The sequence below is a fragment of the Serinus canaria genome, chromosome 25 (genome assembly GCF_022539315.1).
Source record: "Serinus canaria isolate serCan28SL12 chromosome 25, serCan2020, whole genome shotgun sequence".
NCBI classification, from domain to species: Eukaryota; Metazoa; Chordata; class Aves; order Passeriformes; family Fringillidae; genus Serinus; species Serinus canaria.
In genome coordinates this window covers 13,234,472-13,254,211 of record NC_066338.1, presented here as the reverse complement: position 1 = coordinate 13,254,211, position 19,740 = coordinate 13,234,472, and the positions used below count along the sequence as shown (strand labels likewise).

Here is a 19,740-nt window from a genome sequence, read left to right as displayed (position 1 = left end):
GGAGCCACCCGGAGGTGACACCGGTGTGGCACGGAAAAGGTGTCAGGAATCAGGGAGAACAACCCCACACCTGGGCCAGGAATTCCCAGGAAATTGGGTGGGGGGGGATGAGGGATCTGCACCTCAAATTCCTCCCGAGGAACCCAAATCCATGAGGATCCAAGCTCTGCCCTGGAGGTGCCACTTTTGTGACATCCTGGGGGAATGGAAAAGGTTTTAGTCAGGAATTATGGGAAAAAAAACCCCAACCCCTCCACCTGAACACACCTGGAGTGGATATTCCCAGGAAAACTGATGGGGAAATGAGGAATTTGTGCCTCAAATTCCTCCAGATTGTTGGGGATCCAAGCTCTTGGAGGCCTGGGAAAGGTTTAAACCATGAATCATGGAAAAGGTTTAAATCAGGAATCACATGGAGCTCCTCCCCCCCATGAGTCCCCTGATTCTGGACCATCCTCATCCATCACCTGCGCCTGAAAATGGAATTTTTCCATTGTCCCTGGGAACAGGGAGCACCTGGAAAATCCTGGAGGGACCTGCTGTGCTCCCAACGTTTCCTGTGGCCAAGCCCTGAGGCACCAGCTGCGGTTAGCGCCGGGAATTGCTGGAATTCCCGGGATATTTGCAATAAATTCGGGATATTTCATCAGGCTCCAGGTGGAGGAGCCTGGAAAATCTTCCTGATTTCTTGGGGGGAGGAAAAAAATTAAAAAAAAAAATTATTCTTGTTTTGGGGATGGGAATTAGAGGAGGGAAAGAGCAAAATCCAGAACCAAACTGGGATCTGGTTCCTTTCCAGGTTCCAAACTGGGATCTGGTTCCTTTCCAGGTTCCAAACTGGGATCTGGTTCCTTTCCAGGCTCCAGATTGGGATCTGGTGCCTTTCCAGGTTCCAGACTGGGATCTGGTGCCTTTCCAGGTTCCAGACTGGGATCTGGTTCCTTTCCAGGTTCCAAACTGGGATCTGGTGCATTTCCAGGTTCCAGACTGGGATCTGGTTCCTTTCCAGGTTCCAGACTGGGATCTGGTTCCTTTCCAGGTTCCAAACTGGGATCTGGTTCCTTTCCAGGTTCCAAACTGGGATCTGGTTCCTTTCCAGGTTCCAGACTGGGATCTGGTTCCTTTCCAGGTTCCAAACTGGGATCTGGTTCCTTTCCAGGTTCCAAACTGGGATCTGGTGCCTTTCCAGGTTCCAGACTGGGATCTGGTTCCTTTCCAGGTTCCAGACTGGGATCTGGTGCCTTTCCAGGTTCCAGACTGGGATCTGGTGCCTTTCCAGGTTCCAAACTGGGATCTGGTGCCTTTCCAGGTTCCAGACTGGGATCTGGTGCCTTTCCAGGTTCCAAACTGGGATCTGGTGCATTTCCAGGTTCCAGACTGGGATCTGGTTCCTTTCCAGGTTCCAGACTGGGATCTGGTTCCTTTCCAGGTTCCAAACTGGGATCTGGTTCCTTTTCAGGTTCCAAACTGGGATCTGGTGCCTTTCCCAGGAGACAGGACAGATTCCCAACCCCACCCAGACTTCTCCAGGTGCTCCCAGCCTAAATTACCCCAAAACTCCTTCCCGAGTGGATTTGGGTTCTCCCAGCTGCCGGTTCTTTGTGGGATCTCTGCCCGGAACTGGGCCGGTGCCAATTATTAAGAAATTATTAACGAATTATGAACAAATCACCATGAGCAGCCCTGGGTGTGCCCTGGGTGAAGAACAGGAGGTGGGAGAGGAGGGAATCTCCCCAAGCCGGGCTTTGACTGCGGTCCAGGAGGTGGGAGCGGAGCCGGTTCCGGTTGTGAAAGATTCTGGTCACCGAGTTTAACCCGGAGTCATCGGCCCTTCCTGAGGGATATAAAAGCTGCTCCTCGGGGCAGCTCCACACCCGCAGCGGCTCCTCCTGAGCTCCCTCCTCCAGCAGGACGCGCCAGGTGAGTCCTTCCCTGCCCCTCTCCCTGGGTTGGTGCCCCAGGCTGGGAAAAATGGGATTTTTTGCCCTTTTTTCCCCCCAAACTGGGGTTGTCTCCCCCCAAAAAATTCCACCTGCCACGTGTGGAAAACCATTTTATGGAATTTGGGGGGTTTTGAGGCTCCAGCTGGTGGTTTGGGACCTGAGATGATTTTTCTGGGATTGATAGGAATCCTGTGGATAACCAGAGGTTGGCACCCATGGGCAGATGGTGGAACAACTTCCCGGATTTCCGGGGGTTCTGGTTCCGTTTCCTTGGATAAAATCCTCAACCTCCCCCCTGAATTTCATGGCCCTGGGAGTGGCTCCTGCTCTGGGGGGGTCTCAAGGAGCCGGGGCAGAGGCGTGGTGGTTCCAAAAGTTGGTATCAAATATTGGGATTGGTATCAAATATTGGGAATGTTATCAAATATTGGGAATATTATCAAATATTGGGATTGGCATCCAGTACTGGGATTGCTATCAAAAGGATTTTTCCCTGCCAAAACTCCCAGTCCTGAGATTTTTCCCAGTTTTCTGCTCCTCTCTGGCTGCTTTTCTTGGAGCTTCTCCTTGAGTCCAGCTTTCCTCCAAATCCACTTTTTTTTTTTTTCCTGAGCTTTTTAAAGTCGAGATTCCCAGGAAAAAATGAGCAGAGGGAAGGAAGGAAAACCCCTGGTGCTGTTTGTGTCCTCTCCAGCTCTGCAGCCTTTCCCTGGCTTTGTTAGGCTGGGTTTTGCCTCTGATCCTCGGTTTAGGCACAGCCACTCCCCGATCCCGCAGGGAATGGGATGGGATCCAAAAAAATCCCAATAAGGGACGGGAAACAACTCCCCAAAATTCAGACTTCAGGGATTTAATCCCAGGAGCTGCCTGGATTAGGACTGGGATTAAGTTTAAACCAGCGGGGTCGAAGCCGAGGCAGCGCCGGGAACCTCAACACCCCAAAAAGGGCGAATTTAAACCTAAAAAGGGCTCAGTTCTCTGCCTGATTTTGAATTCCAGGATCCATCCCAGGATGTCCCAGCAGCAGAAGCAGCCGCAGCAGATCCCGGCCCAGTGCCAGCAGAAGTGCGGGGCCCTTCCCAAGGGGGTCCAGCAAAGCCAGGCCTCCAAAGGCCAGGCCGTGAAGAGCCTCCCCAGCAGCAGCAGCAGCAGCAGCAATGCTCCAAGCAGAAGTAGGAGCCATCCCAAAATCCCAAATCCTGCTTTTCCCACCTCTCCTGGCTCTGGGAACGTCTCCAGACCTGCAGCCTCCTGCTTCGCTTGCCAGGAATTGCCTCATCACGAGACGGCGCTTAATTAAGGCTCAAAAATGATAAATGGTTTTAATTCCGAGTTTAATTTGGGATGTGGTGCAATAAAATGATGGAATGACCTGGTGGTTCCTTCCTGGTGTTTTTCTTGGTGCTCCTCTCCCACTTTCCCTTCTTTTTCTCTTTGATTTTCCCCTGAAATACCAACTTTAAGCACACACAAACCTCGGCTTTTGCAAGCTGAGCCTCCTCTCCATCTGCTGCAGGAGAAGCCATTAAAAATCCCCAAAACTTGATTTAAAAATTCCCAAAAGTTGGTAGCAAAATTCCCAAAACTTGGTATAAAAATTCCCAACACTTGGTACCAAAATTCCCAACACTTTGTACCAAAATTTCCAACACTTTGTACCAAAATTCCCAACACTTGATATAAAAATTCCCACAATTTGATTTAAAAAAATCCCCAAATCTTGATATAAAAACCCCCCAAAACTCAGCATAAAACTTCCCAAAACTTGATTAAAAATTCCCACAATTTGGTACAAAAATTTCCCAACACTTGGTATAAAAATTCCCACAATTTGATTTAAAAAAATCCCCAAATCTTGATATAAAAACCCCCCAAAACTCAGTATAAAACTTCCCAAAACTTGATTAAAAAATCCCCAAAACTTGGCACAAAAATTCCCAAAATTTCATTTAAAACCCCCCCCCACGACTAGGAACAAAAATTCCCCGAACTCTGAAAGTGGCTTTTATTGTGGAATTTTCACAGTGCGATAAATCCTGGATCCAACAGCAGCCGAAAACAATCACGAGACCGAGTCCCAAACCCCGACGGGTGGCGAAACATTCCCGGCTGGAATTCCTCCTTGATCCCGTCTGCGCCACGCCCGGGGTTAATCCCTTCCCAAACATGTCTGGAGTGGAGTTAATTATCCATAAATTTGGGTAATTACGGGATATTCACGGCCTGACCTGTTCTTTGACACCTCCGAGGAAATTCGAGCTCGGATTTATCCTGGGATTTTTCCTTTTATTCCCCTCAATCCTAAAGGATTCTTTTTAATTCCACCCTAAATCGGATCTATCCTAAAAAAAATCTTCTTTTTTTTCTCCCTCAGTCCTAAAGGATTATTTTTTATTCAGTCCTAATTCCCGATTGGGGAAGTTTTGGCAGAAAATTCCTCAAGAAATCTGAATATTTATAGGGAAAAACTTCTCAAATTCCAGGCAGGAATCCAGGGGGGAAAAGGCAGGAAAAAGGGGATGAGCCTTTCCCTGGATTTGGGGCTTTTTTAATTTTAAATTCATTAACTTGCTCCATGATTCTTTTCTGGGGGGGCTTTTTGGGGCCGCGGGATTTGGGGAAAAAGGGCAGGAATTTGGGAAGGGGAGCTACAGCCCTGCTGGAAAAGCATTCCCGACGGGAATTCCCTGTTAGTAAAGGACAAGGCGTTAGGGGAGGGGAGGCTGGAAGGAATTCCTGACAAAAGCTCTGCAGGGGTTAAAAAAAAACCAACCACAACAACAACAAAAGGCTTGGAAAAACCTCTGGATTCAGGGAGAAAATCCCCGGGATCGGGATTTTCCCTCTATTTCTGCCACGGGCCGGGCTGCTCCAGCTGCTGCTCCAGGGGAGGGAATTTCTCGGGAAGGGAGCGCTGCTCCGGGATCTCCTGGAATTCCTGCTTTTCCTGGGAATGCGGGGTGGGCACCGGGATCTCCTGGAATTCCTGCTTTTCCTGGGAACAGGGGGTGGGGTCTGAGATCTCCTGGAATTCCTGCTTTTCCTGGGAATGCGGGGTGGGCACCGGGATCTCCTGGAATTCCTGCTTTTCCTGGGAACAGGGGATGGGCTCTGAGATCTCCTGGAATTCCTGCTTTTCCTGGAAATGCGGGGTGGGCTCCGAGATCTCCTGGAATTCCTGCTTTTCCTGGGAACAGGGGGTGGGCTCTGGGACTGGGATGGGGACAGGGCTGTCCTTGCATTCCTGCTTTTCCTGGGAACACGGGACAGGGTCAGGGACGGACACCGGGAATTCCTTGCGCTCCTGTTTTTCTGGGATGGACACCGGGAATTCTTTGCGCTCCTGTTTTTCTGGGATGGACACCGGGATTTCTTTGCGCTCCTGTTTTTCTGGGATGGACACCGGGATTCCTTGCGCTCCTGTTTTTCTGGGATGGACACCGGGAATTCCTTGCGCTCCTGTTTTTCTGGGATGGACACCGGGATTTCTTTGCGCTCCTGTTTTTCTGGGATGGACACCGGGAATTCCTTGCGCTCCTGTTTTTCCGGGATGGACACCGGGAATTCCTTGCGCTCCTGTTTTTCTGGGATGGACACCGGGAATTCCTGGCGCTGCTGCTTCTCCTGGGCGCAGGGAACGGGAACGGGAACCGGGATCTCCCTGACCTCCCACTTCGGTTCCGAGCAGGATTTCTCCTCCAGGCGCGGATCAGCTTCGGGGGTCGGGAATTCCCGGGGGATTTGGGTTTGCTGCTCCTGGGGCACCGCAGCTTCTCCTTTTCCCGGTTCTGGGATCGCCTTTTCCGGGAATTTCGCCGCTGCCGGGAGCGGCTCGGGGCAGGGGGAGGGCACCGGGATTTGGGGATGCTCCGGGCTCTGTTTTGGGGTGGTTTTACCCAACCCGGGGGGCAGCTGCAGCTCCTGCTTGATTTGCATCTGGTTCAGAGACATCTCTGCGGGAAAACGGGATCACCTGGGGGGGAAAAAAAAATGGGAATTTCTTGTGTTACCGGGACGAGGGTGAGGCAATTCTGAAAAACGTGTTAAAATTTAACAAAGCCGAGTTTTCCCCTTCTGCCCTTGGCTTCCCCAGGCTAAACCCGAACATTTCAGGACCTTTGGTGCGCCAGAATAAAAAAAAGAATATAAATGTGGGGCCCAGGGGGTGTTTTGGGCTGCTAAACCCGAAATAATTCCTGCTTTTCCCCCCTCGAATTTCAGCTTTTCCTTGGAATTTGGAAGGCCACGGGAGGATTCTCCAGGCTCCGGCGAGCTGAGGGTTAAATTCCCAGCGGAGAGCTCCTCCTCCAGCTCCGGTCTCACCCTGCTCCGGGTGACAATGCCGGAGGTTTGGGTGACCCTGGAAGGGTCCCTGGGAGGGAATTCCCGGGATAAAGCGTCCCCGAGGTCCGGGATTGTCACCGCTGTCCCCTCTGAGTCAGAGCGGGCAGCGCGGATTTCTCCTCCCGGACAATTTGGGGACAATTTGGGGACAATTTTGTGGTCGCTGAAGGCTCGCCAGGACCTCGGGAATTCCTGCGCTGCCGCTTTTTAAAATCCAAGGGCAGGAGTGAAAGGTGAGAATTCCAAAAGGGATTTGAACTCCCCAAGGCAGAGAGAGGGGAAATTCCTCCTCCTTTCCCCGGGGGGTTCCCAGCTCCTCTCACAGCCAATTCCCTCCTCTCTTCCCTTTTATTAGTATTATTATTATTTTAACATCTGATAAGACCTTGATTAATTAATTAATTAATTAAGATCTTGTTCCTGACACGGGTGAGGCGGCACACGGGGAATATTTTCACTCCTTGTCTCCCTGCAGCGCCCTCTTGCTCCCAAATTTGCCTCTTCCCAAGGAATTCCTGGGTGAAATGGAAGTTTGCGAAACATTTTGGTTCTAAAATCACAGGAAAATCAGTTTGGCAGGAGAGGGTTTGGTGTCCTTCCCTGGAGGGAGGAGATTCGCCCTTAAACCCACGGAATTCCATCTGATCCGTGCCTCAGGAAGGGTCTAATTTAGGGCTTAATTACCCTCAGATTTAGGCTCAGTCTTAATTTGCCTTCCAGTGCCATTTCCAGGCTGCCCCAACGCCCACAAATTCCCTCCTTTCCAGGAACCCTCCACGTATCCCAAATCCAACCCTTCCTGAAAGGCAGAACCCCAGATATCCCCCCAAAAATTGGGATTCTCAATCCCAAATATCCCCTCCAAAATCTCAGAACTTTGAATCCCAAACCTCTCCAAAAATCCCAGGATTCCCAGTCCCAAATATCCCCCAAAAATCTCGATATTCTCAATCCCAAACCTCCCCCAAAAATCTCGATATTCTCAATCCCAAACCTCCCCAAAAATCTCGATATTCTCAATCCCAAACCTCTCCAAAAATCTCGATATTCTCAATCCCAAAACCTCCCCAAAAATCTCGATATTCTCAATCCCAAACCTCCCCAAAAAATCTCGATATTCTCAATCCCAAATATCCCCAAAAATCTCGATATCCTCAATCCCAAACCTCCCCAAAAATCTCGATATTCTCAATCCCAAATCTCCCCAAAAATCTCGATATTCTCCATCCCAAACCTCCCCAAAAATCTCGATATTCTCAATCCCAAATATCCCCAAAAATCTCGATATTCTCAATCCCAAACCTCCCCAGAAATCTCGATATTCTCCATCCCAAACCTCCCCAGAAATCTCAGAGCTCTGAATCCCAAATCTCCCTGAGGAACCTCGGGATCCCCAATCCCAAAGCTCCCTGAGGAACCTCGGCATTCCGGGACTCACCCAGCCGGTGCCGAGGGAGCAGCGGGAGCGGAGTGGATGCTGCAGAGGGGAGATTTGGGATCTTTTATAGGGTTTGGAAGCCCTGCCTTCTGGGAATGAGTCCTCCCGGCTGATGAGCTCATTCTTTCACAAGAACCTTGCCCGGCCGGGTTTTACACGTAGGCACTTTCCAGAGAGGATTCTGAGTTCGTTCCCCTGACTAATCCCGCTCAACCGTGGGATTTCTCCCTGGATAAAGGTCAGAGCCTCGGGATCATGGAGTTCTTGGAGACCCCGTTGAGGTTTGGGGGCTTGGTGGGGTTTGGTGCCACCTCAGCCCATCCAGGGGTCATTCCATGACTAAAACCTCCTCAGATGTCTGAAATTCCTGGGATTTGTTGGGAATTCCCACCTCAACCCATCCAGGGGTCATTCCACAGCTAAAACCTCCTCAGATGTCTGAAATTCCTGGGATTTGTTGGGAATTCCCACCTCAACCCATCCAGGGGTCATTCCATGACTAAAACCTCCTCAGATGTCTGAAATTCCTGGGATTTGTTGGGAATTCCCACCTCAACCCATCCAGGGGTCATTCCAAAACCTCCCCTGGGTTTTCCTTGGGAAAAAACTTCATGGATTTCCCTCAATTTTCATTTCAGTTTGGAATCACCAGGAGGTATTTCCTGGAATTTCCTGGAATTTCCTCCTGGAAAGGGTGGTCAGGGCCTGCCCAGCGAGGTTTGGAGTTGCCACCACTGGAAGTGTCCAAGGAATTCCTGGAAAGGGGTTGATCCATCCAAAGATGGACTCGATGATCTTGGAGGGCTTTTCCATCCTCAGTGATCCTGGAATTCTCTGGATAAATCCCATTTTCCGCAGAGATGCAGCTCTCACCCATCCAAACGTGATGGAGCAGGGAGCTGAGTTCATCTCCGGGGATTTTTAACGACCTCCAAGATTTTTCCCACCCAGATGGAATTTGGGGAACCAGAGAATTCCAGAAGGGAATTTAAAAAGGTGAAATGAAGGGAATTCTGTGCGTGCAGTGCATTCCCTGAGGATTAGCGCAGGTGGAACAAAACCCAGATATTTATGGAGTGGGAAAACCCCCTGAAATCCCATCCCAGTCCCCAAATCTCCGGGATCCATTGGGACACAGCTCCTGGAGACACCACGTCCCACCCAGACGGGAATTTCGTCACCTTTGGTCATCCCCGGCCTCTCCCGGCCTCGTCTCCGCGGCTTTTCCGGAGCTTTTATCGGATCAAGATCCCGACACCATCCCTTCCAACAGGCTGGGCTGGTCCCACGTCACCTCCCGGAATTCCTGGGCAGCGCCTGGAAGCGGCTCCAACTTCCTCCCTCCACAACCCTTCGGCAGCACAAGGCTGGAAAATTCCGGAATTTTCTCCCGTCTGTACAATTCCTGCTTTCCCCTGGGTCCTGCCTCGCTGCTCCCTCTGGGATAGGCTCGGTTTTAGTCTCCAGCTTTGGGAATACCCCAACCCAAGCCCAAAGCCTGACTCAGGCCTTGCTGGTGCTCCGCTGGTGCCGATTCCAGGCTGGAATTAGGGCACTTCCCAGACCTGCCCGGCTGCTTTCGAGGCAGCCTGGAGGCTGGCAGGGCTCGGAACCGAGATAAGCTCCTGGAATTGTGCCCTTCCCACCGGGAGATGCAGGGAAGGAGATCAGAGTCCCCTCAAAACCTCGGGGCTCGGCACTGCCCCGTTCCTGGAGGTGTCCGAGGAAAGGTTGGATGGGGCTTGGAGAGACCTGGGACACTGGGAATTGTCCCTGGCCGGGGCAGGGGCTTGGAACAGGGATGATCCTGAAGGTCCTTTCCAACCCAAACCATTCCATGATCCTCTGATTTTCCCGGAGTCTCTGATTTTATTGTTCCATGATTTCATGCTTCTGTCATTCCGCGATTCCCTGCTCCTCTTATTCCAGGATTTTCTGATTCTCTGACTCTGTTATTCCACGATCTTGTGATTCTGTGATCCTCTAATTCCATCACTTTGGGATTTTATGGTTCCATGATTTTCCGATTTCCTGATTCCACGATTCCCTGATTCTATTATTCCACGATTTCATCATTCCCTGATCCTGGTTTTTACCCCGCCGAGGCCGGAGCAGCCGAGTTTGAGAGCGGACAGGGAATTTCACCACCTCCAACCTTCCACCCGAATTTTTGTGCAACATTCCCGAGGGAATTCTCCTCCTCAGGTGGGTGCTGTCCATCCCTCAGAGCCCCAGAGAGGGACAGGACACCTCCACCCGCTCGGGACATTTTTATTCCAGCAATAAATAAAAGATTTCTGGAATATTTCCGTGCCAAATTGAAACCCGGAACCTGCAACGCCCAGGGATTAAAGTCAAACACTTCCCATGGCTGGGAGGGAGAGACCTAAACCTAAACCTAATCCTAAACCTAATCCTAAACCTAATCCTAAACCCTGTCTGGAGATCAGAAGATGTGGCCTGACCTTAAACCGGTTTGGATCCAGTCTGGAAAAGCTCCGGAGGTCACCGGGCAGCAACCTCAGCACAAAAATTGTGGATGTTGCCCAAAGAGGCTCCGGAGTCAGCCCCTGGAAAGGGAGGGAACGTTTTTCCCGGAGGAGAGGTGGAATTGCTCTTCCCATCCCCGGGAATTGCACAAAAATCTATTTTTAGCCAAACCTTGGGGAAAACGACGGGAGGAACGTGAGGGAATGGAGGGAACGTGGAGCTCCCGGTCGGTCCCAAATATTCCACAAATTCCCGGGATGGCGACACCACGGGGAAGGAAATTCCCAGCCCGGCATTCCCAGGTGGGAATGGCTGCTCCAGATCCCACAAATCCCGAATTTATCAGAGACCTCCCAGGTGATTCCCAGGATTTATCCCAGGAGATCCAAACGGGAGCTGGCGGCTCCATCTGGGATGTCCTGGAGGCGTCTCGGCGTCTCCAAGGGTCCCGGAGCTCCTTGGCTTCACTCTGCCAAAAAAATGGATCCGAATTTTGGGAAGCGAGGACCCCTCACCCAAGACCCCATGGAGGCTCCCTTGACCTTTTTTCACCTCAGATTTGGGGATTTTCATGCAATTCCCAGATTTTTTGGGAAGTGAGGACCCTTCCCTCAGGACCCTAAGGATTCTCCCTCACCCTTTTCCCACCCAGGATTTGGAAGGATCAGATTTTTTTGGGAAGTGAGGACCCTTCCCTCGGGACCCTAAGGATTCTCCCTCACCTTTTCCCACCCAGGATTGGGGAAAGGATCAGATTTTTTTGGGAAGTGAGGACCCTTCCCTCGGGACCCTAAGGATTCTCCCTCACCTTTTTTCCACCCAGAATTTGGGGAAAGGATCAGATTTTTTGGGAAGTGAGGACCCTTCCCTCAGGACTCCAGAGACACCCCCTGATTTTTGCCACCCAAAATTTTGGGATTTTTTGGGGGAAGCGAGGATCTTTCCCTCATGATTTCATGGATTCTCCCTGATTTTTTTTTTTTTTTCGCCAGGATTCAGGACCTTTGTGCACACAGGGGAGGATCCTCGGGAACTTTTGCCCCGCCAGATTTCAGCCGTGACTCAGGAGTTGCCGAACCGGCCCGGCCTGGCCCGGGGCTCCCGCAGGGTTCGGCTCCACCCATCTCGCTGTTGTGTCCAGCTCCGGGCTGGACACGGCGGTGAACTCATCAAACAAAGGCTTAATTAGCACCTGCTGGATGGCTTAATTAGCACCTGCAGCATCTCCCGGTATCGGTCTGGAGCTCCTGGCCCAAACTCCCGGGACCTTTGGGGCTTCCCTGGAAGTGTCCAAGGCCCGGCTGGAGGGGCTCGGAGCCACCTGGGAGGGTGGGAATTGTCCCTGCCCGTGGCACAGGTTGGGATTTAAGGTCCCCAAAAAAAACCCCTGGACACCCCCAAGAGCTGCAGGATCCAAGGACTGGATCTGGAGTGTCCATGGCCTTTTCCTGGCTGTTTTTTTCTGGAATGTCCATGGTCTTTTCCTGGCTGGGAATGTTGGAATGTTGAGAGCCCAGAGCCCCTCCAGGATCTCCAGGGAAGCTGGAGAGGGACGTTTCCTCAGGAACTGCAGGGACAGGACACAGGGAATGGGGTCAGGGCGACAGAGGGGGAATTTGAGTGGGATTTTGGGGATGAATTGTTCGCTGTGAGGGTCCCAGGGAATTCCATGGATTTCCCATCCCTGGAAGTGCCCAATTCCAGCCTGAAGCCACCAGGCACAGCAGAAGGCGTCCCATGGCAGAGGTTGGAATGAGATGATTTTTAAGATCCCTTCCAACCCAAACCATTCCATAATTCCATGATTCCTGAGCTTCCCGGGATCCAGACAACTCCTATAAAACTCTGAGTTTCCCAGCTGAGTCAGGGACTCAAGTCTCCTGTAAAACCTCCCCACAAATCCCCCAAAACCTCAGCCCAAAGCTTTTGAGTCCCATTTTCGGATTTCCCAGCCTGTTCCTGAATCCCCCGTGGGCTCCTCCCTGAAAACCTCCTGCACATTCCCAGCCTAAATGAATCCCTGATCTCTTCTCTTCTGGAAAACCTCCTGCACATTCCCAGCCTAAATGAATCCCTGATCTCTTCTCTTCTGGAAAACCTCCTGCAATTCCTAGCCTAAATGAATCCCTGATCTCTTCTCTTCTTGAAAACCTCCTGCTAATTCCCAGCCTAAATTTAGTCCTAATTTCTTCTGTGCTCTTTGAAAACCTCCTGCAAATTCCCAGCCTAAATGAATCTCTAATTTCTTCTCTTCTTGAAAACCTCCTGCAAATTCCCAGCCTAAATTTAGTCCTAATTTCTTCTCTTCTTGAAAACCTCCTGCCCATTCCCAGCCTAAATTTATCCCCCATTTTCCCTGCAGGGCTCTGGTTGCCTCACTGGAACCCCACAACTCTTCCAGCAGCCATCCCATCCAAGAGCCCAATTCCCGATTGCTTCATTCCCCCTCCGGAGCTGGCTGGGGATGAACCTGCTGGAGTTCAGCCTTTCCCAGCTTTTTCCAGGACCTGCTGGAAAGTGCAGCAGCCTTGGGGTCACCCAAGGAGGAGCTGGGATGCACAGCTGGGTTTCAGCCTTCCTGACCTCTTGGAAAAGGATGAAATCCCATTTTTTTTTTTTCCTGGAATATCTGTGGTGCTCCTGGTGCCACTGGGAAAGGCAATTATTGGTTTTGGGGCGAAAAACCAAAAGGATTTCTCTTGGATTTTCTCTTTTTCATGGGTTCCATGAGCTGGGCTGAGTGAATCACTAAAAGAATTAAAATTACAACCCCGGGCTCGCCATCTGCTCCATCCCAACACCTGCACGAGGCCAAACTCCAAATCCCAGGGTTTCATTCCCCGTGGAATCCCAGCACAGGGATGGAGCCGATGGATGGAGGCGCTGAGGGAATCCCAAAAAAAGCTGAGCTTTGAGAAGTCACCGGGGTTACTCTGACCCTAAAGCCAGGCTTAACCTCCCCCGAGCCTGGCCCAGAACAAAGAGCTCCTAATTAGAGAAACCAAGAGTTAATTAAGCACTAAAACCCTTTCAGGGTGAAGCAAGAGGGACCAGGTGAGGAGTTTCATTCTCACTCTGCCCTGAGTGCTGTCAAATCGCCCAAATCGGGAATTTCCTCATCATGAGAGGAGTTTTCTTGTCTGCAGCTCTTTAATTACAAATTAATGAAATTAGTGAAATCGCTCTGAGCACGGTCCCTGCTCGTCCCCTCACGTTTCCTTTGGTCCCTGCCCTTCCCTCCCTGCCCCCTGCCTGGAATGGTGGAAGGGTTTGGAATGGCTTGGAATGGTTTGGAATGGTGGAAGAGTTTGGAATGGCTTGGAATGGTTTGGAATGGCTTGGAATGGTTTGGAATGGTGGAAGAGTTTGGAATGGCTTGAAATCATGGAATGGTTTGGAATGGTTTGGAATCACGGAATGGTTTTGGAATGGTTTGGAATGGTTTGGAATCATGGAATGGTTTTGGAATGGTTTGGAATGGTTTGGAATGGTTTAGAATGGTTTGGAATGGCATGGAATGGTTTGGAATGGTTTTGGAATCATGGAATGGCTTGGAATGGTTTGGAATGGTGGAATGGTTTGGAATGGCTTGGAATCATGGAATGGTTTGGAATGGTTTGGAATGGTGGAATGGTTTGGAATGGTTTGGAATGGTTTGGAATGGTTTTGAATCATGGAATGGTTTTGGAATGGTTTTGGGTGGGAAGGGACCTTAAATCTCACCCAGTTCCAACCCAGGGGCAGGGACACCTTCCCCCACCCCAGGCTGCTCCAAGCCCTGTCCAGCCTGGCCTTGGACACTTCCAGGGGTGGGAAATCCATGGAATTCCCTGGACCAGGCCCTCACAGGGAACAATTCCTCCCCAAATTCCCCCTCTGTCCCCATCCCCTGTGTCCTGTCCCTGCAGTTCCTGAGGAAAAGTCTCCCCAGCTTCCCTGGAGATCCTGGAGGGGCTCTGGGCTCCCAACATTCCCAACATTCCCATCAATCCCAGCTTTTCCAGCAGTGGGAACAGGAGGCCCTGGGAGGCTGGGACAGTTCCAGGACCCCCAGGTCCTGCTGGGTGGGGTGGGACAATCCCGGCCCCTGCTGCTCCTTCCCAGATCCAGCGGCCAGAAGGGACTGGGCTGAGCCCAACCCGGAATTTAAACTTTTCCTGGAGACACAGAGGGAGGGAGGGAGGGAGAGGGAGGATCCCAAGGGATTTTCCAGGAGCCGCCTGCGTGGGCCAATGCTGCGCTCTGGTGGTTGGGGACACCCGGGTGACACTGGGGTGACACTGGGGTGACACTGGGGTGACCCTTGGTCCGCTGTCCCCTGGTGGAAAATGGACACGGAGGGGCTGGAGCAGCTGGAGAAGGTTCTGGAAAATCCTGAGGGAGCTGGAGGGGGCTCAGCCTGGAGAAAGGGAGGATCCAGGGGGAATCTGGGATCTGATCTCAGGGAATGGGACAGGACAAGAGGGAACGGCCTCGAGCTGTGCCAGGGCTGGAAATTTGGGAAAATTCCTCCTGGAAAAGGGAAAAGGGCTCGGAAGGGGCTCGGGGAGGGTTGGAGTGGCCACCCCTGGAGGTGTCCCAGGAATTCCCGGACGTTTTTCTGGGTGTCCAGGTGGGGAATCGAGCTTGGACTCGACGACCTTGGAATTCTTTTCAGGGATTTTGGAATTCTGCCCTTTTCACCCACCAGGTGAAGGTGGAGGAAAGGAGTTAAAGCAGGGAGGGGTTGGAGGAGGGAGGAGCCAGGTGGGACCTCGGGGATTCTCCACCCCACCTTGAATAAGTCAGGAACGATTTGGAGGGCGAGGCGCCAGGAATGCAGAGCTCCCTCCCTGCTCCAGAAATAGAAACCCTGGCAGCAGAACAAAAGGAGAGAGAAGGGAGGGGAAAAAAAAAAAAAGGTGAATTTTCAATGCGTCGGGTTGAAACCTCAGCAGATGGAAAACCAGCCCTGCTCCAGGAATTCCCACTTGGGAAGAACCTGACCACCCTTCCAGGTGGAAATTCCTGCTGGTGTCGCACCCGCCGCCCTCCAGACCTGGAGGAATGGATAGAAATTTATAAAAGTGGGATCTGTCCATGATTTCTGTTCGTGTGGATGTGAAATGCTCCTTTTGGTCCGAGGGAGGTTCCAAAGCTCCAGGAATGGCAGCTGAAAACCACGGAGGGATCGTGGCTTCGGATCAAAGCAGGGATTCCTGCAGGAGAGAGGCCACAGAGTCCTGCTGGTCCAGGTGGAGCTGACCAGGAAAATCTGGATTCGTTCCTGATGGAGAATTCCCGGAAAAAGGGAGGATTTCACCCTCTCTGCTCCTTCCCCCATGTGGGGCACAATTACCCCAGAGCTCCCAAACTTCCTGATTCGTTTTCATCCCCGAGTTATTCGGGGCCTTTTCTCCTGGCCACAAAACCCTCCTGGGTGGGGCCATTTCTCTGAGCTCACAAGAAACCACAATTTTTAATTAAAAAAAATTAAAATCTTCAGGCCCTGACCCCTCCCTGTGGGTTTGAGCTCCGTGTTGGTGTCACCAGGGCTGGGCTTTGTTTTGTCCTGGTCCCGCTGAGCTCTGCTGGAGCCAGCAGGGCCAAATTGGCCTTTTTGGGGTTTTTTTTGTGTCATTATGAACCCTTAAAAATGCTGAGCAGATTTTGAATGACTTAAAAAATCCATCTTCTGTTTTTTGGGGTTATTTTGTGTCATAATGAACCCATAAATTGTTGAGTAGATTTTTAATGACTTAAAAAATCCATCTTCTGTTTTTGGGGTTATTTTGTGTCATTATGAACCCCTAAAAATGCTGAGCAGATTTTTAATGACTTAAAAAATCTATCTTCTGTTTTTTGGGGTTATTTTGTGTCATTATGAACCCCTAAATTGCTGAGCAGATTTTTAATGACTTAAAAAATCTGTCTTCTGTTTTTTGGGTTTTTTTTTTGTTACTGTGAACCCCTAAATTGCTGAGCAGATTTTGAATGACTTAAAAAAATCCATTTTTTGTTTTTGGGTTTTTTTTGTGTCACTGTGAACCCCTAAAAGCACTTGAGCAGATTTTTCATGACTTAAAAAATCCATTTTTTGTTTTTGTGAGGTTTTTTTTTCAGTCAGTCTGAGATAAGGAGTTGAATCAGTGAGAAACTCCCACGTGATTTTTGGAGGAAGTTTATTTTGGGGTGGCAGCCCAGCTGGTTGTGCAAGGGCTGTGCCTGACCTGTCCCGGTCACCTGAGAGTCACCAGGGCCACATTCCCGCTGCTCTGGGGACAGGTGACAGCCCCGGGACCCGCCAGAGGTGGGGACACCTGGAGCCAGAGGTGACAAAAAGCTCCAGGAGCTGATGAACTTCCTCCAGCCCCGTGTGACTTCCCCAGGAATTCACAGGAGTTTTTTAACCTCCGTGTCTCCAGAGGTTAAAAAACTCCTAAAACCAGGAATTCCTTTTTTTAGGTCACTAAAGATCTGCTCAGAGCTTTTATGGGTTCATTGTGACACAAAAAAACCCCAAAAAATGGAGATGGATTTTTTAAGTAATTAAAAATCTGCTCAGCACTTTTAGGGGTTCATTGTGACACAAAAAAACCCCAAAAAATGGAGATGAATTTTTTAAGTCATTAAAAATCTTCTCAGCGCTTTTAGGGGTTCACAGTGACAAAAATTAACCCCAAAAAACAGAAGAGGGATTTTTTAAGTCATTCAAAATCTGCTCAAGTGCTCTTAGGGGTTCACAGTGACAAAATTAACCCCAAAAAACAGAAGAGGGATTTTTAAGTCATTCAAAATCTGCTCAGCATTTTTAAGGGTTCATTATGACACAAAATAATCCCAAAAAAGCAGAAGATGGATTTTTAAGTCATTCAAAATCTGCTCAGCATTTTTAAGGGTTCATTATGACACAAAAAAACCCCAAAAAGGCCAATTTGGCCCTGCTGGCTCCAGCAGAGCTCAGAGGGACCAGGACAAAACAAAGCCCAGCCCTGGTGACACCAACACGGAGCTCAAACCCACAGGGAGGGGTCAGGGCCTGAAGATTTTAATTTTTTTTGATTAAAAATTGTGGTTTCTTGTGAGCTCAGAGAAATGGCCCCACCCAGGAGGGTTTTGTGGCCAGGAGAAAGGCCCCGAATAACTCGGGGATGAAAACGAATCAGGAAGTTTGGGAGCTCTGGGGTAATTGTGCCCCACATGGGGGAAGGAGCAGAGAGGGTGAAATCCTCCTTTAATTATGGAATTCTCCATCAGGAACGAATCCAGGAACGAATCCAGGCCCTTCCTGCTCGGAGCTGAGGGACAATTTCTCCCTGATGGTCCCGAGGGACCAGGACAAATCCATGGTGACACCAGCACTGAGCTGGAATTGGAGTTTTTAATTAAAAAATGAAGATTTTGATGGATAATGAGCTGCACCCACCTCAAGGGGGGGATTTGTTTTCCTCTTTTCCCTCGAAACCCACACCCAAAACTTGGCCAAACAACCCCAAAATCCCGGCCTTGAGGGGTGGATGAGACCAAACCCCAGAGCTGGAGAATCCCATGGAAAACCTGTCCCAAATCCAACAACTGGGACCACCCCATCCCTGTGGGGGAAAAACCCCCAGGAGAATCCATCCCTCCCCATCCAGGCCTTCCATCCCCACCAACAGCCCCGGGGCTTGGGCCGCTGCTCCGAATGCCGCCGAGGATTAATTATCCCGAGGTAATTACTCTGGGAAGCTGACATGGAACCACTCATTGTCGGGATGAGTCGGCGGCTCCGACTCACCCCGGGAGGGCCACGGGGCTTGCGGGACCCGGCGGCTCCTCCGGCGGCCCCATAAAAGCTCCGGCGGAGCCGGGACGCTCGGGTCGCCTCTGGAAGCTCTTCCCGCCCCCGGGAGCTGGGTGAGTCCCGGCCCCTGAACCTCTGGAGACACCGGGATGGGGAATTCGGGTGGGGATGGGCTGGGTGGGGTGGCCAAGAGAAGATTCCCCATCCCAGGAAGGGTCCAAGGACAGGTGGGATAGGGTTTGGGATTGGGGATTGGGTTTGGGGAGATCTGGGGTGGTTTAAGGAAAAAGAAGCACCTCAGTTTGGGGTGGGATTGGTGGATTCCAGGGAAAGATCCAGAGCGGTTTTAGGGAAATAGCAGCTCGTTTTGGGGTGGGATTGGTGGATTCCAGGGAAAGATCCGGGGTGGGTTTGAGGAAAAAGAACACCTCAGTTTGGGGTGGGATTGGTGGATTCCAGGGAAAGATCTGGAGTGGTTTGAGGGAAAATACCAGCTCGTTTTGGGGTAGGATTGGTGGATTCCAGGGAAAGATCCAGAGCGGTTTTAGGAAAAATACCCGCTCGTTTTGGGGTGGGATTGGTGGATTCCAAACAGGGATCTGGGGTGGCTTTGGAAAAAATACCCGCTCGTTTTGGGGTGGGATTGGTGGATTCCAGGGAGAGATCCGGGGTGGTTTGAGGGAAAATACCAGCTCGTTTTGGGGTGGGATTGGTGTTTTCCAGGGAAAGGTCTGGGGTGGTTTGAGGAAAAAGAGCACCTCAGTTTGGGGTGGAATTGGTGGATTCCAGGGAGAGATCCGGGGTGGTTTTAGGGAAAATAGCAGCTCATTTTGGGGTGGGATTGGTGGATTCCAGGGAGAGCATGCCCTACAAGAAAAGGTGGCGGGAGGAACTTTGATCAGGAGCTGGAGCGACAGGAAAAGCGGGAATGGGGTAAAAGTGAAAGTGAAGGAATTTGGGTTGGGTTTGGGAAGGAATTGATCCCTGTGAGAGTGAGAAGAGCCTGGCACGGGATGTTCCATGGATTTCCCATCCCTGGAAGTGTCCCAGGCCAGGCTGGGACTGGGGACAGTGGAAGGTGTCCCCTGGCAGGGGTCGAGTTGATCTTTGATGCCCTTTCCGACCCAAAGCACTCTGGGATTACGAAATTCAGATTTATTCCTGATTTTCCCATTAAAAATGCAATTTGGGGCAGGATTTTAGAACGGATTGGTTGGAATTTCTGTGCTGGAGTGGGAGAGGATTCTCAGGGTTCTCTGCTGAGTGTCTGAATCCCAGATTTGCTCCTGAAAAAGGGGGAGTTTGGGAGCGAGGGAAGTTTGTTTCAAATAATTAAATTAATTAATTGGGGGGGATTTTACATGACATTCTGTTCTGAGTGTCCCCAAGTGTCCCCAAGTGTCCCCAGCTTGGTTTCAGGACGTGGTTCAGAGTTAAAAATGAGGAGTTGGGTCCCTCAGGTGCTGCTGGGACGGTGGCACAGCTGGGACGTGACCGTAAGGTGTGGGGACCTCACCTGTCCGGGTGTCCTTGAGTGTCACCAAACAGGTGGGGAGGGACCCTAAAATTCACCTCATTCCAAACCCCATCGTGTCCTCCAAGTGTCCCCAAGATGTCCCTGGGACACAGGGACTGTGACACAGCTAGGACATGTCCCCGAGGTTTGGGGACCAGAGGTTCCCTCAGGTGTCACCAATGGGGTCGGGTTGGGAGGGACCTCAAACCTCACCTGATTCCAACCCCATCCGTGTCCTTCCAGTCCT

The 19,740-nt window shown here is 50.9% G+C and overlaps 1 protein-coding gene and 2 long non-coding RNA genes across 3 annotated transcripts; 2 read left to right on the top strand and 1 right to left on the bottom strand.

Annotated features, from left to right (window-relative positions):
* The first annotated feature begins 1,342 nt into the window (after positions 1-1,342).
* LOC108963483 (uncharacterized) lies at positions 1,343-3,315 on the top strand. The gene is made up of 2 exons (XR_001992172.3): positions 1,343-1,920; positions 2,943-3,315. It is a non-coding gene; the product is annotated as an uncharacterized LOC108963483 (long non-coding RNA).
* A 1,151-nt stretch (positions 3,316-4,466) lies between these two features.
* On the bottom strand, positions 4,467-7,835 carry LOC108963508 (MAGE-like protein 2). Its single transcript, XM_050984662.1, is given in 3 exon segments — positions 4,467-5,316; positions 5,319-5,916; positions 7,726-7,835. Coding segments are annotated over 2 exon segments (1,104 nt in total). The 5' UTR covers positions 5,895-5,916; positions 7,726-7,835; the 3' UTR covers positions 4,467-4,788.
* A 1,891-nt stretch (positions 7,836-9,726) lies between these two features.
* LOC108963509 (uncharacterized) lies at positions 9,727-11,406 on the top strand. The gene is made up of 2 exons (XR_007780011.1): positions 9,727-9,930; positions 11,208-11,406. It is a non-coding gene; the product is annotated as an uncharacterized LOC108963509 (long non-coding RNA).
* The last annotated feature ends 8,334 nt before the right edge of the window (positions 11,407-19,740 follow it).